Genomic DNA, 19,948 nt, shown 5'->3' with positions numbered 1-19,948 from the left:
GAAAGTATATAATAAAACATTTGAAAACAATTATCGTTACTTGAACATTTCAATTGGATACATTTGATTTATAGTGTAGTTTAATTTCAGATTAAATTAGGCAGCATATTCATAATTTCATTTTTGATGTGATTTTATGCTTATTAAAACCTAATTCAGCCCATGATATATGTTATACATTCTATGTGTATACATCCAATGCTTAAAGTCAGAAACCTGAACACATAAAGAAATTAATTAAACATTGATTTAACATGTAAAGAAAGAGATTCTTTGAATTTACTGGTAATTAAGTGATCATAACAGTTCTACATTTCAAAATTTTAAGTTTATCAAAGGCATATGTTACTTGTAATAAAGCTTCCATCTAACAATTTCATTACTTTTAATAATAATAATAAAATGTATGAACCATTAAGTACCTACATCTAAGGAGAAAGTGCAGCTGACATTTGTTTGAGTTATTCAATTTAAAATGTAAGGTATTTTTTAATTCAAGAAAATGTTCGATTTTAAAGTAAAATTCTCATTCATTAAAATTCTTCAAAATTCATTATCAACTGTTCTTACTATTTTATCTATTTTAATGAATTTTAATGAATATCATCTAGACATAAAAGTTCATGAATAGTTCATAATCAAATATGATGAACGATCATGAATCTTAAAGAATTTTGTAAAATTACTCATAAAAGTTCATGAAGAGGTCATGAGAGGTATTTGATGAATATTCATGAACATTTTTTCATGAATCAAAAACTTACAGTATTCTTAAAAGTTTCTGAATGATTCATGAACATTCATGAACTCATGAATACCATCTCGCTCGCAGGGGAGTACCCGTGTGCAGGTATCTAATACTTTGAAGATCTAATATATTGGATCTGATTCCAGGTATAGGTATCAGTTACAGGTAACACAGAATGAGATAATGGCCTGAGGGAACAATTAATGTCCTTTTTGTTATGAAATATATATACTGGCAAACATGGGGAGGGGAGGGCAACAGTTTTAAGCTTATATAACACACATACATGTTCATCAGCATATACACTATATTTATTGAATATCTCTTTTGTGAAGAAAATGCATATAAAATTTAATTATTTTTTTACGAATCGCAAAAAAACATCCACAGGTAGATATTATATATGGAGTGTTAGATGCTAATTACAGGTAGGTAAGGCAGAGGAGCCTGGCACAGCATGATATAAATGGACCCCTGGGCGGGGGGGGGGGGGGGGGGGGGGGGGGGGGGGGGGATAATTGGGGACTTGACAAAACTATAGCCATATAGCCATGTGTTAAAAAAGGCACGTCTTAAGACTGATCCTCATCTGACACACACATAGGTAAGGTGTTATGGAGGTCCATAAGGTGGTGGTGAGGTGGGGTTTGCCCTGGGGCCAGGTGGCCATGACAACAGGCATTTACTGGGAGTACCAATTATACATACAGGTACATTATATGAGAACATAAATGAGAATATACGAAACTTCTGATTCTTGATTATGAAATGATTTCATGGTTGAATTAACAGATATAAGGGAAGTAACAATACATTGAATTTAAAAATATTTTTGTCTGATAAAATAATAAATATTAAAATATATGTACATACACAGTGTACTTGAGAAAAAGTCAACAAACAGTCATCAAGGCCTAAGGTAGAATTAATCATTAATATAGAATGTATATTAATTACATCTAAAAAAATAAATGAAAAGCATCAAAATTTTTAAATCAGGAAGATCAGAGACCTATATACTAAATCCTAATATATAGGTCTCTGGGAAGATAAACCTTAATTTTACACCATAATGAAATCTTTTTAACAGAAGATTAATGATAAAAAAAACCACTACAAATCCAACTGATAGAGTTTTAATTCCTCTTGTGCAATATGAGGTACGGACAACACTGCAAATAGGGATCAAAATTTAATGTTTATTGCTTTTGTAGACATTTCTTTGATTATCAATATTTGCAGTATATTAGGAAGTCAAAAATTATGTGTAATCAGTAACAATTTGTTCATCATGGAGAGCTTTCCTGAAATATTTAGCTTTCTTAATAATATAAAGTTTGAAAAAATCAATTATGATGTTTAACCACAGACATATAATGCTACACTGACATTGAACCAAGGACCTTCATTTTCCACACAATTATTCTCCAAATTTCAGAGATAAAAACAACAATATATATATATATATATTTTTCAAAAGTACATATTTATATAAAGTATACCAGCTAAATTTATAACGAAGGGGCTTTTGTCCGGGGGGGCTGCTAATGTCCGGGGGGGGGGGGGGGGGGGGGGGGGGGGGGGGGCTAATGTCCGGGGGGGGGGGGGGGGGGCTTTCGTCCGGAGGGGCTTTTGTCCTAGGGGCTAATGTCCGGGGGGGGGGGGGGGGTGCTTTTGTCCTACACTCGTGCAATATATCATATAAGAACCGCAGCTAATTTTATTTTGAGTTAATATTAGATAAAATGGTAAAGTCAGTATGACAGATATAAGGCAGTCGATTTACACAGGTCTGATTCAGATTTTATTTCTCCCTCAGACATACAGAGTATGTGACGTCACTATACATTAAATTCATGAACACGTGGCGGTTAGCAAAATATCAATGTAATTAACAACAGATGCTACAATGATAAACTAGTGATATACATCCAGTAATTTTTCAAGTTTTTGTAGAAATTTGCTGATATTCGATAAAACCTTCACATTACATATGGTAAATAATCCTTGCATTTTAATAAGGCTAGAATTAGTACAGAAGTAATTAGGAATGAATACTTGTCTTATCTGCTTAACAGTTGTATGATCACATTTAAATAAATAATGATATTCGTCACCTATTTCATCATAACATATATTACAAGTTCTATTTTCTTTAGGTATTCCAATCCATCTTCCAGTTTCTATAGGTATGTGCATATTTGAAGTTCTAAATTTAGTAATAATTTGTCTTTCTTTTGGCTTTAACTTCACAAGATAATTTTCAAACACAAAATTTCTTTTATAGATAAAATAGACAGACCCTCTTGAAGAGCCCTAAATATCGTTAAACCATTTTTGGATGAATTGGTCTTGTAATCTTTGTTTCACAGCATACTTCAAGTAATCTCTATTTAATGTACATATTGTGTGATAATCCCAGATAAAGTTCATACCAGTTTCTATAAATATATTCTGAACATGCTTTAACCATTTGAAATCCATAGTTCCGTTTGTCTGTAAATTAAACATTAAGTTATACATAGCACTAGACAGATTACTACCAGTTATCAATTTATGCCAAAGTATAGCATAATAATTCTTGTTTTAACTTCTATATATAATGGAAATCTCCCGATCTCACCATATACCATGTAGTTTGGTGTGTACTTTTTTTAATACCTAGTATACGCTTGTAGAACTGTAAATGTAGTTTTTCGATGACACTTAAATTTTCAAAGCCCCATACTTCTACTGAATACAAAAGTATCGGTAATACGAGGGAGTTAAAAACTTTTAATTGTAGGTCTACAGGTAAAGGGATATTTCTGATTTTTTTTTTGTATACAGCAAACATAGCTTTTTTTAGATTGTTCCACCAGTTTCATTGTTGTTTTGTAGTAGCTCCCATTATAATTCATCAGAACTCCTAAATAAGGAAATGATTCTAGAACCTCTATCACATCATTGGATATTGTAAAATGGAAGTTCATTCGACACTTTCTTTTTGAAAATATAACAATTTTAGTTTTATTTGTATTTATATCAAGCTTCCATTTATTACAATATAATTCAAATGTATTCAGGGCTGATTGGAGTTCTTCGGCCGATTCAGACATAATTACTGTATCGTCTGCATAAAGAATTATAAACAGTTTGATATAAATTCCAATGTTTTCACCTACATTTTCTAGTTGTTTTTTTTGTTTTGTTTTTTTGTTTTGTAAACAATTAACACATTGTTCTCCAAGAAAGTCTTCTAGATCATTCAGGTAAATGGCAAACGGAAATGGCGATACATTCCCCCCTTGTTTTACCCCGATATTACCACGAAAATTTCAGATACCTCATTTCCATTTATTACACAGGATTTGGTATTTGCATATAAATTATAAATAACTTTAAATATTTACCCGGTGATATTACTTATTACTTATATTACTGTATATGTAACAACTACAGGTATCTACCACAGGTGTCCAGTGGCACTGTCCATTACCTGTATAGGGGGATTGGTGGTCACACCTGACTGGACGTAGTGCACTACTAGTCTGGTTCATTCCCACTCAGCCAACATGTTGTTTTTGCTATATAAACATTACCTGAGTTTACCTGTGGAAAATGTAGGTATAGTCTGTTTCAGTATACGTATACATGGGACTCAAAGGTGACTAACAAGTGAAGAAAATGTTTAAGAATACCTTTAAAAATAAAATATACATTCATATGTACGTATTAATAACAAAATACATATAGTTTCAGATTCAGATATGTTTATTAAAGTGTCACGTATTGATACATAAAATATACATAAAATACAAGCATAATTTCATTAAAAACGATAAAATGCATCAACACTCAGCCATATTTGGCTTATGAGACACTACTACAGTAAAATCTTGAGAGTCAATTAATATTAAGACTTATTGATAAAAAGTTTTGTCTTCTTTGGTACATATCAAACAATAACCTGGCGACATCTTTTTGCAAATTATCTTCTTTCATAAGAAATATTAATTTATCTTTGCTGTTTAAAGCATTAAAATTCTGTAAATTAGCTTCTGCTTTATTAAACTAAAAGTCTCAAGTCAGAGTAAAAATCGCAATCAATAAAAAAGTGAGTTTCATCCTCAACATGATTTGATGTACAATATATACATTTCTTTTCTTGTAAAGGAATTATTGGCCTGGCGTATCTACCCGTTTCTATAGCTAATGGCAGAGAACCACTTCTAAAATTAGATAAAATTCTTCTGTGTGATCTATTTCTAATATTTTTAACATAAAAACTTGTACTAATTTCATTTTTATATAGAATTTTTTCCCCTGAAGTGTAAAACTTTGGTTTTTTCAGTATTTATAGACATCCTCCACTTGCGACACCAGGAGTTAGTGATAATTTATTACTTATATTAATAATTATATTACACAACACTTTTAGAAATGAAATAATGGAAAATCTTTTATAATTAAAATTGCACCATATACAGGTAACAGTGATATTTAGTGTACTTTCAATAAATTTTTTCTTGTTTTTTCCCTTTTAATTAGATATGATTACTATATTATAATAAGCAACTAATTATTACTAATTGAATTATTGTTTCAACAAAAATAAAGGTACATTTTGTTACAATCACATGATCTTCAATGATATGTAGTCAAAACTGTTGATAAGAGTATGTGTATATTACCAATAAAAAAATTCCCTCAGAATTAGAACATTTTACCAATTCAATAAGTTATATTTCTCTGAACACTTAATGTACTTGACGTTCCTGAAAATAGATTATAGATTGCAATGACAAATGCCCAGATTAGGGTTGATTTCTTGGAGAATGGTAGGGAGGATATTATTTGGTCCAAGAGGGATTCAAATACACTGTATTCAGTGAAGACAAGGCACAATGATAGATGCTATTGGAGATGTGTAGATCGACTGTGTCCATACGTTGATGCAGCTTCACATCTTATCCACTTGGAGTAATAAATCCAGGATAATGACAATTATATACCCGTGTATCGTATACTTGTGTCTTCTGAACATTAACATTAAATTTCATAAATGGACCTAAGTGATTATGATATACTTTGAGAAATTGAAGTTGTGTATTCTAAACATTATATAATTTAACATTCAATTTCATAAAGTGACTTGAACTTGGATTACGATTGCTCGTGTTAAAGGAAGTGACTATTATATAGACTAATGTTTCTTTGTAGTAATAAGATTGAACTATTTATTACGTGAATTATTTTCGCATGTGAAGACTGCATATATATGACAACCGACGATATATCCTATTCAGATATTGTGAACTTTATCTGTGATTTATAGGATTATACTGATTTGTGCTTTATTACTCAATCAGTTTCATGATCATACATGATTTGCTTTACTTGAACTATTAAAATGTCATTTAAAGTGTTTTGTTTTTAATTGTTTTCTCTGAAGTACATTATATATCCCTGTTATATATCACAATGAAACAGGTAACGTTGACTTAAACTTATTAATAATGTTTCCTTACAATATATGTAAAGGTTAAAATTGAACAAATGTATTTTCTGTTTTATTTATAAAACATTATAATTATAATAAAGTGTGAAATTTATAACAATGAAAGATATAGAGGAATAAATTATTTTCACTAATTTATTCATATTTTGACATGTTTTTAATTTCATAAAAGTATTTGTGATATATATTTAGTATACATTATCTACAAACTGTTAACAGCATGTAGCACAGGTAATACAGGTAACACAGGTAACCTGAGAATCAATTACTTCTCCAAAACAGGCTATAACTTACCTGTAATTAGTGCCTATTGTTCTCTATTGTTCCTACCCCTAATGTTAAAATAGGATATGTTGGCTGAGTGGGAAGACACCACTAGTCTACCTGTAGCTTAAATGTAGTGCACTACTAGTTTAAACGTAGTGCACTAGGGTGTAAAGGTTAGCTTGCACGCAACTGTAATTGTAACTGTCTAATTAGTGCTGTGATATATTAATTTTTTGTTTGTTTAGGCCATCTCTTGAATTATGTTTGTTGAAATACAAGCTCTTTCGAGCTTATGTTACTATGTTGTGTATATGCCACGTGAAATAAAGTTTCGTGTACGTTTTTTTTTTATCTTGTATCTTGTATCCTATGGGGACCAGTCATTATGCCCCCAGTGCATGCTCTGAGGGGTCAGTAAGTTGCCAAATACTGTTCTAAAGTTACTAGTGCATGAATGGTTCATGGAAGTTTATTGGTCATTTTTAAAGTATTTGCTACCAAAACAGACAAGTCGTCAAATTATATAGGTTACCGTGACCATCTTTTTTGTCAGTTTTGACATTTTTGTATAGTGATCAATTGATTAAAACGTCACTTTTTAAACAAGGAACTTCCCAAAAATTATAATATTTACTCCAAAATTGAATAAGTATGAACTTGAGTAATGGAATTTGCATTTTACACCCCGTGACCTCTAGACCCGTGGATTTTCTCCTTACCATATCTGTGTGATATTATTCACAATCGGCATTTGCATTTCTATACATACATGTATTATAATGTCAAATCTGGTCAAACCAATGCTCTTATTTTGTGCTTTTTACACTTGTGAGCAAAATTCATGGCTGTTTTGTGCAATATATGCGATACAAATGATCTAATAATGTCCATCTGAAACATTCATTTTCGCATGTTTTGCTGAAATTTACAAACAGCTAGCTTTACACATTAAATGTCAACAGCAAGTTTGCCACGATACATACTAAAACTTCAAGCTATTTCTGTTAAATTGCACCATAGTAGGGATTTATATGCTTGTAAAATATCACTGCTTTGATTGGATTTGATGTTTAGATACCCCAGGGGTGGGGAAAGACCCAAGGGCCTATTTTTACATCAGGATTGTGTTTATCTCTTGATGCTCAGCAATGCTAGTGGATATGGGGTGGGGATCTCAACAGTTTCAAAGATATATCAAAGAAACTAGCTTCCCTTAGTCCCTAGGGGTGGGGAAAGACCCACGGGCCTATTTTTACAGCAGGATTGTGGTTATCTCTGGATTCCCATTAATGCTATACAATGTATATGGTTATGGGGTGGGAATCTCAAGTTTCAAAAATACAAAAAGTTGTTCATAGCCACATAGCCTTATCATTTGTACTGTACCATTTTTGAAACCCCACCCAATATCTGTACGTCGGCGTCCTCGAATAGGACGCACAACAGTCTCGGTGTAAGCTAAGAAAGAAAACTCAGCGGACTACGAGTGGTGCTGTGTGGTTCTATATATGATTAGAGTAGTTATGTGTACCTGGTGGAGCTCCGATTTCAATGCTGTAAAACCAGCATGCGACTTTAATCGTGATTCCACTGAAGTTTCTGGTTATTGTATTTTTACGGCAAATATTGTTGATAAATTAAAATTGTTGGAGTGTGTTAGCCGGTTTTAATTCAGTTACGCACTAAAACTAAAGTGTGCCGAAGTGAGTTTATTCTACAGTACCAGCCAATGAAGATTCTAAAAATATGACAAGCTGTTTGTCTTATAACGTATGTATTACACTAAGTAATAAGAAAATCTCATAATCTGTAGTGTGTTGAGTGGTGCAAACTGTAATACACATATTGATATTGATTTCAGAAACTGAGATAAACACAAAACGTAAAGTCCAGATTCCAGTATCCCTCATTTCCAGTCATTGGTCGATACATAATTTTGAGGAACATCGACAAGACTGGTCTGCCGGTTAAGTACAAGACATAGATGTTCCAACATGGTTTATTGCCGCGACTTCCGTGGCCTCTGATATTGTATGAGATTACTCTGATGACTGTAGATGGAATCGAAAGAAAGACCAATAAACATCTGAGAAGATGGCTCGGGGCTCCCCTGTGCTTCACGTCAAATGGACTGAATAGTCGGACGTCGAAACTGCAACTCCCATTATCATCAGTGGTGGAAGAGTTCTCATCCCTGTAATCTTTCAACGTCATAATCAGCCTTGCGTTCTCTGTCTTGGCAAGCAGGGATGGAAGTGAAGACCTGAAGAAAGTGGTTAGCCAGCAAGGCAGTCGCAGAGACAGAAAGCTGACTTCAGGCGCAAGGACATTGTGGGGACAGTGTGTATTGGAAGGCGAGGATTACAATGTAGGCAGATAGTCGCCAAGATGGAAGGATGCTAATACAGCAGAGAGGAGAAAACGAGCACAGGGAGAGATCAGGCAACATGAAGAGTAGGCAAGGAAGTTGAAAGCAGTGAAGATGGAGAGTCAAGGCGCTTGGACTAGATGGAACATGGGGAGAGGAAGAATCTTCACAGATGGGGAATGTTGGAAGTTCCTACATGTCATCAATGTGGAAATCCAGGAAGCCCGGAGCATATCATCTCCTCCTGTGAGGTGGCATTGGCACAAGGCTGATAAGCTGCGATAACGTAACTCTGGACGACGGACGGACAATTTCTGACAGATGAGAACAATGTAGGCAGGGTATGAATATTCATTCTAGGCCGATACACATGGAGATATGACCAGGTGTTAGGGCAACTGGCTCACATACTTGAGAAGGAAAGGAAGAAAGGGCGTGGAGCCCAGATGTGACATTCATACGATTTCACAAAGAGGGACAGACACATCGGGAGCAGCAAGGAACACCAACGGGATTCTTGGAGGGTCCGAAGACTGAGAGATGCAAGTGGATCTTGGCGGGAGGAAATCGGTTTTATCAGAGATCGTGGAGACAACATTGCGACCAGACATAGTGTTGTTATCACCCAGCAAGAAAAAACGTGTGATGGTGGAACTGACTGTGCCATGGGAGACAAGGTGCGAATCCGCACAGGAAAGGAAGAAGTGCAAGTATGCAGAGCTGACAGAGGAGTGTGGCAGAAAAGGATGGCAAGAGTGGAACTTTCCTGTGGAAGTAGGCTGCAGAGGATTCCCGGCCCAATCATGGTGGAGGATGTTCGGAGCCCTCGGCATCACAGGAGAGGTACGGAACACTGTAGTCAGAGATGGGTCAGGAAGGGGAGCGGGCATCACGATGGCTGTGAATGCAGCGTGGAGAAAGTAGCTGGAAGCCAACCGTCGGAGAGTAGGGACTGATCGTCCCTGCTGACCCAACATCAGTGGAGAATTCCAGGACAGGGGTTGAAAACCCTCCACGATGGATGGACCTCAAGCCGGTTGAGCAGCGATAGCAACAGCTGTATTAGGGTGGAAGGATGTGTTGAGATATTCACTGTGATCTCGCTATATACCAAGTTTGATTAAAGCTCGACTTTTCGAACATCACATCAAATCATCTGTGCGGTCAGAAAAGTAACACCATGTAGTCTTGCTTTCGCAACTTTTCGTCGCAGGCAAAACAAAAACAAAACACTGCCAACTAAAGCCGAGGTCAGTTCCTAGATACTTAACAGGACCTAACAGAAGACTTATTGTTATCAATCTTTGACACAAAATTAAATATGTTGTCTGGATTATTAGGACGACAACCAATTTATATCATAAGTGGCCCTTCTTTCCTCAGTCAATCAAGGTCTTGGCGGCCAGTTTGGGTTTAAGATCGGTCCTGCTGGCATGAGGAAATACGAAGCGAACACAGGTATACGGTACTATACAGAATGATCTGTATTTATTCATGTACATGAGTGATTTTTAATTATATTTATAAAAGCAATATAGCCACTGCAGCAAAATACTAATACATTGTATGTAAACAATACGTTATATCTCTCTTTGTATGTAAATACAATATATCTCTTCCTCAAACAAAACGAGACTTAAGATATGTACAGTATGTAATATATACATAAAATACAATGCTATCATTGATATTTATAATTATATACACTTTTCATGGAAACAAGCTTCAGTTTCATACAACTTGGTTTTGCCATCAAGTACATCAGAATATCATATCTATTTGTTGAAAAACATTATATACATTTAGTGCCCTTTTTAACTTCAAACTACTACATATATAACAGTGGTTCAATTAGTAATATCACATATACCTGTAGGTATATAACGATCCTGTCTCAATGGAAACATTTCAAACCTATATATCTGAAATATCACTAATCCATTATAATAGTACCTAGCCTACACTGAACACAACAACACCTTACGCGATGTCTAGAATCATCCATGAATGGATTATCAAACGTAGCAGCTTTATAACAAATTGATGGTAAAGGTATGTTAATTTTGATATAAAAAAATATGAAGCATTCTGTATTGTTTTCTTAACGGATTCACATTGGATAAGTCTAGAGCAACAATATATATATATATAACATTTAATAAAACTTCCCATTTTTACAGATATCTCCTACTAGTTCAATACATATCAAAGTAATTTTATCAGAATATTGTTGTTTATTTGTAGACTTGTTATGTCTAAATATTTGATTCCTGGTTTGAAGCTTTTTTTTGGCACAAAAACAAATATACATTTTAACAAGTATGGTATTTTTCTATTTTTTTTTCTTCTAATGTTATAAATAGATGCAACAAATAAAGGAAACAAAACTCATGCTATTCATCATATATCTATGTGTTGTTGTCTTGTTTATAAAGGTTCAAATAAGGAACCTAATGTTCAGACACTTCATGATCATCAATCCAGACTTTACCAGTAGGAACACGAGATATTCCTGGACATACTGCAACTGGTACACATGTAGTAGACCAAACCTGTAACTTTGTGGAGTTTTCCAAACCCTGGATGACAATATGACATATGACTCGGTCACATCACAGTTAATATATATAAGGTGTACAGTATTGAATGTCAGTCCCAGTGTTACCTGAACAAGGTTGAATATATGACAAGAGTTAGACTTGTGGTGACATTAATCTGGACCAATGTGTATCAAGGTGTATCATAAATAGCTACCTGGTAATACTGATATATTCAACCAATCATAGTTCATAATGTTTTTTTTTTTAAACTTTACAGAAATAGTATACAGTAAGTAATTTTGGCATGTCAACAGAGGCTGATTATGTCGTATTCCGGAACGTCTTTTTTTAGTATAAATATCAATGATATATATACATCAATTTGAATTAAGAAAATAATCATACTCTGATCCCAACAGTTAAGGTTTTGTTGACCCTTACACGCAGTCCTGGGTTTACCTAATACATGATTTCTGTATGTCGTACAGATTAATAACACATGAAGTTTTTACAACAAAGTACAATTTATACGACATTGTACAGTATTACACAGGTAAACCAGTTAATGATTTAACCCTGAAAGCACTAAACAGATCCTTACATATATACAGACCAATTTCTGGGTAAGGCCAGCTCTGGTTTACACAAACTTTCTGTAACGACTTAGATATAATATTATAGTATACATGTATATCGAAAGTATAACAGTACTAATTTCATTGTATACAAACACAGATCCCTGGACCTATTGTATAATTACATGGTGATAATAATAAATACCCAACACATACAATAGCATAAAGTAATGCTTATCCTTAATTACCTGGTCAGTTGTCACGTGTGTTATAGGGTCCAGACTAAATTAACTAAACGTATATATTCATAAAAGAATAGAATTTTACAAAAAATTGTCCTGAAGAAGCCCACATGTTCGGGCGAAACCGGTAGACCAAATAAATATCCAAGAACCCTCTAATCCTGTTGCTTGTTGCGATTGAATTCTAACAATATATTGCCCCACTTTCTCAATCGTCCTGTATACTCAGAGGTATCCAAGCCGGGATTTCAGAACCTACAGAACCTTAATTAAAAGAACGGCGTTGGCTCTTTTCCAGAAGATTATTCATAAAAGCTTAACGTTGCTTTATGACCTCTGTTAATGAGGGCTTAATTCATCTTGAGATCAAATATAAACAGAGTGAAGAATTTTACTTCCATGATAATTAGGACCAAACTGGGGAAGGGTTTGTGAAATTCAATAATCCCTTTGGTACAGTATAATATACTAGTACAGGCCTAGGGTTCATGACGAGTCTATACTAAGCACCAAAAATTATGTGCATGGTCATCATTATTATGAGGTAATATAAAAAACACTTTCTTTAAGTGAACACTGACAAAAAATACTGTGTTTTAATGTTTAATGATAATTTAAGATATAGTATATAGGGGATGATGTAATTTACTCATTGTTTGTATATTGTGTAAGGACAGGCTTTCAGTCTGTATCCAGTAATTTTCCTAATAAATCCTTATAAAGTTAATCATCACAATTTTTCTATGCTGTACAATAGGTTTGCATCACAACTTATTAAATCCAGCTGATTCACTGAGACTGTATATATATATAGGACCCCATCCCAACAACTTTCCTGATATTGATATATATAAGTGTCTGAATGAGAGACCAGCTCAGAAGATATCACCTGTAATAAATGACTACCTGTAATAATCAACTGTTTTCTTATTCAATTTGAAATATAAAAATCTAAATATAGCCATGGTAATTCCTTGTTGGTATATCCCTACATAGAGCAATATATTGATTTTTTTTAAACTTTGTCAAAATGAATGAAATAAAAAGTTAAGACAAATAACTAAATGCTTTTGGCTATCACTGCAATATGTCTAGTATAATGATATACATATCTGGCTCGAGCTCAGATACATTGTGTGTGTCACAGAACTAAAATGGCCAATCCATGGTGACCATTCACACATATGTAGCTCAATGTGGTTAAAATGTCTGTTTAGAGTAATTAGACTATAGAGGATCTAGTCCTTTACATTTTCCACTTTCTGTATACTCCATCTTAACCTGTGATTATATTAAGCTATAAAGAATATTTAAGCTTAAACAACTACTTATATTATAAGTTATAAGTACAACACATCACATTATGGTGCTGTACAGACCTAAATCAGTACTCATAATGATGTTATATAGAATAAGATAAAATCAAAAAACATCATCATTATACTTGTGACGGGGAAGTTTATCCTCACATAGGCATTTTCATCATTAGGTAGAACGTGGTTCTGGAGATAGTGGGGCGTTAGAGTGTTTGTCTAGTTTTGAGTCTAAACTCTCCGACAAGCTTGCTTGCTGTGACAATTTTGGACTAGAATCCTGCTGAATAGATTGCACAAGATTTTCCTGGCAAGCAGTTATAGAAACTGTCTCATCTTCTATCTTGTGTTCATCTCCATGGCCACTTAATACTGAAACATCACGGTGGCCATTGTTGGTTTTTGAGATGAGAGTCCTAGAATCTGGTTGAGGACATGCTGTATCTATCTCTTCCTGCTGTGAGCAGTTCGGCTCAATGTTTGTATCACTGTCTTCATCATCAGAGTCCTCATCAGGTGACACAAGATCAGTACTTAGACTCGTATTCATGTCAGTACCTTGGTCGTCCATGTCTGCGTCCATGTCTGCGTCCACACTATGGTCCATCGTATCTGGGCTGCTGTCATCATTGTCACTGGATTCTTGCATCATGTCAGGGTTCTGTTTATCTGAACCCAGCATGCGACAGGACTTCTTCATATGTCTCTGAAGGGAATTTCTCCGGGTGAATTTCATTTGGCACATGGTACATGTGAACAGCTGAATGTTGTCCGAGTGTCGCGTTCTAATATGCTCTTTGAGTGATACTTTATTGCAAAATGCTCTGTGACAGAACTGGCATATTATATCAGAGACTGTCCTCCCTGTAGGTTTCTGGCCCTCTGTCTTACCATGCTTCTTACGCATATGTGATTTGAGAGTCATAGAAGTGGAGTAATTTCTATCACAGAGGGAACACTGAAAGATCTGCCCTAGGTGACTTTCTCGGTGATTTAACATTGCGTCTCTCCTCAGGAATGTCTTTTCACATATATCACAGTTGAAGGTCGAGGGTTTATCATGAACTCTTTTGATATGAGATTCAAGATTTTCATTAGTTCTAAACACTTTGCTACACATAAGACAATTGAAGAACTTTGGCTCATTTGGTTTTTCATCGCTTCTTTCAGAGTGTGAACGCCTTACATGCCTTTTCCACTTGTAACGAGTGTCGAAAGTTTTGTCGCAGGTATCACAGGAGAAATTTTCAGTTTGAGTATGACGCACTACATGTAATTCCAAGTGTTTCTTATTGAAATACTTTTTCTGACAAATGCCACATTCAAAAGGTTTGTCTTTAGTTTGAAGGTTACAGAAGTCTGTTCTTGTATGGACATTTATGTGACGTTTTAGATGCGAGCTTGTCAGACACACTTGTCCACAGTAAGAGCAAGAGATCCGTGTGTCTGGATCATGACTCCTCAGATGCTTGTTGAAAGTCTCCTTACTGGTGTAAATTTTAGGACATCTGTCGCAAGTAAATCTAGTACGATTCTGCTTCTCCTCATGTCGCCTTGTCTTGTGTGTCTTTAACAAGTAAGAAGTGACAAAGGCATCGTCACACAGATCACATTTATAGGGCTTTATACCTAAATGTATACGGATGTGTCGCTTCAGACTAGAGTTCTCCGTAAAAGACAAGGAGCAGAGATTGCAGGAGTACGGCTTTTCCCCACTGTGGATTTTGTAATGACTATTTAAGTGTGCCTGTTGCCGGAATGCCTTGCCACAAACATAACACGCATATGGTTTCTCTTTGGTGTGGATGCGAGAATGCACGCGTAATTCCTTGGGTGTTTTAAACATTTTTTGACAAACACTACAGCTATGATATAGTCTGCCTTCTATGTATATTGGATTGTCGACGACGACCACCCCAGATTTTGTCTCCTCCACGGGTTTGACTTTTTTAGGGGTAGCTTCGGTGAGATTCTCTTTGGGTTGACCGGTGTCACTACCATTGACATCGGTCTCCTTGTTGTAGGTCTTACTTACAGCAGCAGCAATGACACTGTCCAATGTCTCAAAATCAAACTTACTGTTTTTAGTAACAGGCTTGTTTTGAAAGAGATTCAATCGAAGTGAAAATGCTTTTGATGGTGAAAAGTCTGAGTTGGTATCTTTATTTTGGGTGTTCATTGGCTGATGTTCTGTTGAGGAATCGGAGTCAACAGGAGACACTGGTTCCGTTTTTATATTAACACTCAAGTCCTTATCATCATCTTTGTGGTTTTTTTGTTGATCGTCGACTGGATGGCTTTCACCATCCAAATCCATGTTGTTGGTTTGTTCATCGTCTTCTGAGTTAACACTGTAGTGTTCTGTGTCACTTGAATCATTATCAGAGGAATTACCAATGTGTGACCCCTCTACTACACCAGCATTCATAGTGTCAGTACATTCCATACCACTGAGGTACTTCTGGGTCTCCAGAGTATCTGGTACACACAACTGATCACCTTGAGGCGATTTGTCACAAGTTTCTTTGTTGATATTGGTTTCCCTTTTGCTTTTCTGTTCATTATAATGGTTAGTGTTACTGGTTTGTCCTTCATCCTCGGAGTCGGCATCCTCCCCTGGATCAATGGTTCCAAACATTGTTGTGGAGACGCCATAGCCACCATCTCCAACTGTCAGGTACATGGCATATGACTCGCTCCCTCCCGACTGATTGCTGGCCGAGTCTTCCAGGGAGCCAGTGAAACTGTTCTCAGGTACAGTCAACGCCATCACGTCACTCAGATGGCTTGTTTCCAAATCAAATTCTTGTCACATATCCTGAAGTCGGTAAGACCGCCACTGACCTCCCAGAAGGCCTAAGTCAGTAAGACCGCCACTGACCTCTAAAGTGGCTGGACAGGCCTTAATGTCCTGAAAGAAATAAAAAAGGGTTCATTAAACATCAACATTGATAAAGAATATTCTATTTAAAAACATATCCCATAGAGGACTCTGATCATGAAGAAAACAGACCCACATTTAAAGAGATTATTTCCATTTATATTTATCAGTACAAGTTTCCATTTAATGTATGAATATTTGAAACTAATTACAGATTTTGTCTTAAGTTTAGGAATTAAATTCTTACATAAAGTATGTATTATTAAGTATAAGTTACAGTACCGTTAATTAATCTAACAACCTGTGAATGTGTCTAGAAGATTACAGTCCTGTTTCTGAGATATCCTGAGTAAGATTATTTATCAAATAGACTTATATAGGCCTAATATAGTATCTCTATAAAACAGAGGCACACATATACAATCTATTTGAGTAGTGAAATAGTATCTTTTGCTGATGTCAGTAGGTAGCACAAGCGCTTTTAACCCTGACACCAGATTAGGACATTATGACAAACAGGTATCTGGTGTAGGGGCGTCTTTTTAAACACTAAACCACAGGCATGATTTTCCAAAGGATAGTCCATAGATATATATATGTATTATAGTGACCTTAAAGCCACATACTCCCGAAGAAACATGTATCAATGTTTACATTTTGAGCTTTTTACAGTTTTCGGACTTGATACATACCTAACAGACTATCATGAATCAGAAACTGAAAGAAAATGTGTATTTATGAAAGTATACGAGGAATTCCCAAAAATAATAACTGTGGCTGCCAGACCAAGCTTAAGTTTCTCTGAAAATTAGTCCCACAATGCAATGACGGGTTTTACAGTCCATACAAAATGGCAAAACACCGAAAGCGTGGACCTGAGAAAACGTAGACAGATTCTGCCAAAAAAAGATGCTAACATGAAATCGGCAAAACCGGAGTATTTCCTTAGGAAAGGAAATGATTCGTTGGAATTTAGCGAGAAAAGAAAAGGGAATAGACTTGAATTCTGATTTTGCCGGACGTCTATTGGATTGCTGGTTAGCTTTTGAACATTGTCAACTTCACCGATCTCAGATTTTATCGATGTTTTGTTGTATGCATATTGCTACATTTTAAAATTAAGTATTTATATGTAAACTATGTTTATTTTGTTCAGTTATTACGCGGATATTCTGTTAATATGTTTAGATGAAAGCATATATCATTAGGCAAAGTTCACATACTGTACATGCTTGATATGTAAACAATGGCCATGTCATTTTTTGTGTGTAGTTTATATGCAGCTATAAATATAAATGTGGCGCATTGTTTTTATACATGATGTCTCAAGGACTCCCCTGGTCAAGTGTCCAGGCCAGTGGTCATTTTAATGTTAGGAGAGGTGAATGAGCATCGTTGATTGCCATTAATACATGTGTGCTACTAGAATTTTATGTTGTTTGAGAGTATGTGGCTTTAATACATATATATATGGACGATCATTTGTAAAATCATGCCAAGTCCCTGTGCACTTACCATCTACTGCATGGTATCTGTCATGAATGCCTGTGTGATCATGCAGGGCAGTGAAGACAATATAGGGCAAGTCAGTATAGTTTGGGTGACCAATATCAGAAGAGTGGTGTTGATTTAGCAATGTTTGATGCAAAATAATAATAATATCACAAAAAGCTGATACACTTTATCTCTTGTGATTGTAATTCACGGGAAAGCAATATCCAGGATCCGAACTCTTATCTGGTTCTTATTATTTTAGAACGGGTTTAGATAGAACACCTAAAATTTATAGGTTGCTCAGCAGTCACAATAGCGAAATTAAATACGATCACAGCAAAATTATGTTTGGTTGGTGCACATAATTTAAAAAGCATATTAAAATTCAAGACAAACATGATCTGACATTAAAAATGGATCAAATATTTGCAAAAATGGACAAAACTTAGCTTACTGTCGATGGGCGGTGTCAACACACAGCTATCGAGATCCATGGCTCGTTCTCAAATATAGGCATCATTCCTCGATTGCAACACATGGTTGTTCATCAATGCAATAGTCAAAGAGAAGTAATGTCGACCGCCAGTTCACTGGTGAAGTTTACAGAAAGCAGATCAATGGCTGTGTCCTACAGCATCGCCTCCATCACAATAAACAGGGGAGATAACTCCGGGCAAAAGAAGTAAATTTAAAACCAACGTCTGGTAGGTACGGAATCACCGAACCTCACCGTCTGTCCATCACATATAAAGGCGCCTTTATATATAGGTGTTTCTGGTTATGTTTTTAATATAAGACTAGACATGCCCTTAATGTGAGAAACCGTCCGTCGTCCAGATCTAGAACTGCAGCATGAAGACACACAAATTCTGTGTCCACAGAGAAAATTGACACATTTTCTACTGTTGCTGTAAACAAACAGATTTTTCATGAACAATAAGAAGCTGTAAATGATGTACTGTAGATAAAACAAAATTGTGTCATATTTATGGCATTTTTTTTTTTTAGATGTTTGCTTATTGTTACATGTTTTGGAAGTCTAAATGTATATGAGTATACATCTATCTATAAACATTATGTATATATGTACATGGTTACAGGTACATGTGATACATGTGGACCCAGGTAGAATTGGAGCCTGATAGGACTCCAGGTAAACTTGGTGGAGTGCACTTGGAGTACACTCCAAGTTTACCTGGAGTCCAAACGGAGTGCACTTTGTGTAACCTTTAGTCTACACTCAACTGTAGTTGATACTTGTCTTATTTTTTTTTCGAAATGCAAGCACTACATGGCTAATGTTGCTCATGTTTAATATATTCGATGGTAAATCAATAGTATTGTATTGTATTGTATCGTAAAGTTTTCATCAACTGTATTGTGTTACTAGCAAACAACGATCCTTTATTGTAAAGTCATCTCTGTCCCGTATTTCTCCCACACCCATCCTTTATTGTAAAGTCATCTCTGTCCCGTATCTCTCCCACACCTATCCTTTATTGTAAAGTCATCTCTGTCCCGTATTTCTCCCACACCTATCCTTTATTGTAAAGTCATCTCTGTCCCGTATTTCTCCCACACTTATCCTTTATTGTAAAGTCACCTCTGTCCCGTATTTCTCCCACACTTATCCTTTATTGTAAAGTCATCTCTGTCCCGTATTTCTCCCACACCTATCCTTTATTGTAAAGTCATCTCTGTACCGTATTTCTCCCACACCCATCCTTTATTGTAAAGTCATCTCTGTCCCGTATTTCTCCCACACTTATCCTTTATTGTAAAGTCATCTCTGTCCCGTATTTCTCCCACATTTATCCTTTATTGTAAAGTCATCTCTGTCCCGTATTTCTCCCACACTTATCCTTTATTGTAAAGTCATCTCTGTCCCGTATTTCTCCCACACTTATCCTTTATTGTAAAGTCATCTCTGTCCCGTATTTCTCCCACACCCATCCTTTATTGTAAAGTCATCTCTGTCCCGTATTTCTCCCACACCCATCCTTTATTGTAAAGTCATCTC

At 35.4% G+C, this 19,948-nt stretch overlaps 1 protein-coding gene across 1 annotated transcript; it reads right to left on the bottom strand.

The window, feature by feature from the left end:
• Positions 1-10,344: 10,344 nt before the first annotated feature.
• LOC117331321 (zinc finger protein 880-like) lies at positions 10,345-18,591 on the bottom strand. The gene is made up of 2 exons (XM_033889993.1): positions 18,383-18,591; positions 10,345-16,464 (listed from the first exon to the last, which is right to left on the bottom strand). Exon 2 carries the CDS (start codon positions 16,321-16,323, stop codon positions 13,726-13,728), a length of 2,598 nt encoding a protein of 865 aa, XP_033745884.1. The 5' UTR covers positions 16,324-16,464; positions 18,383-18,591; the 3' UTR covers positions 10,345-13,725.
• Positions 18,592-19,948: the final 1,357 nt, after the last annotated feature.

Source organism: Pecten maximus, chromosome 7 (genome assembly GCF_902652985.1).
Source record: "Pecten maximus chromosome 7, xPecMax1.1, whole genome shotgun sequence".
Taxonomy (NCBI): domain Eukaryota; kingdom Metazoa; phylum Mollusca; class Bivalvia; order Pectinida; family Pectinidae; genus Pecten; species Pecten maximus.
Note: the sequence above shows the minus strand (reverse complement) of the source record. Positions and strands in the feature narration are given on the sequence as shown.

Bases quoted from the DNA above. Each gene is read 5' to 3' on its own strand.
- LOC117331321 (XM_033889993.1), bottom strand. From the start codon at position 16,323: ATGGCGTTGACTGTACCTGAGAACAGTTTCACTGGCTCCCTGGAAGAC.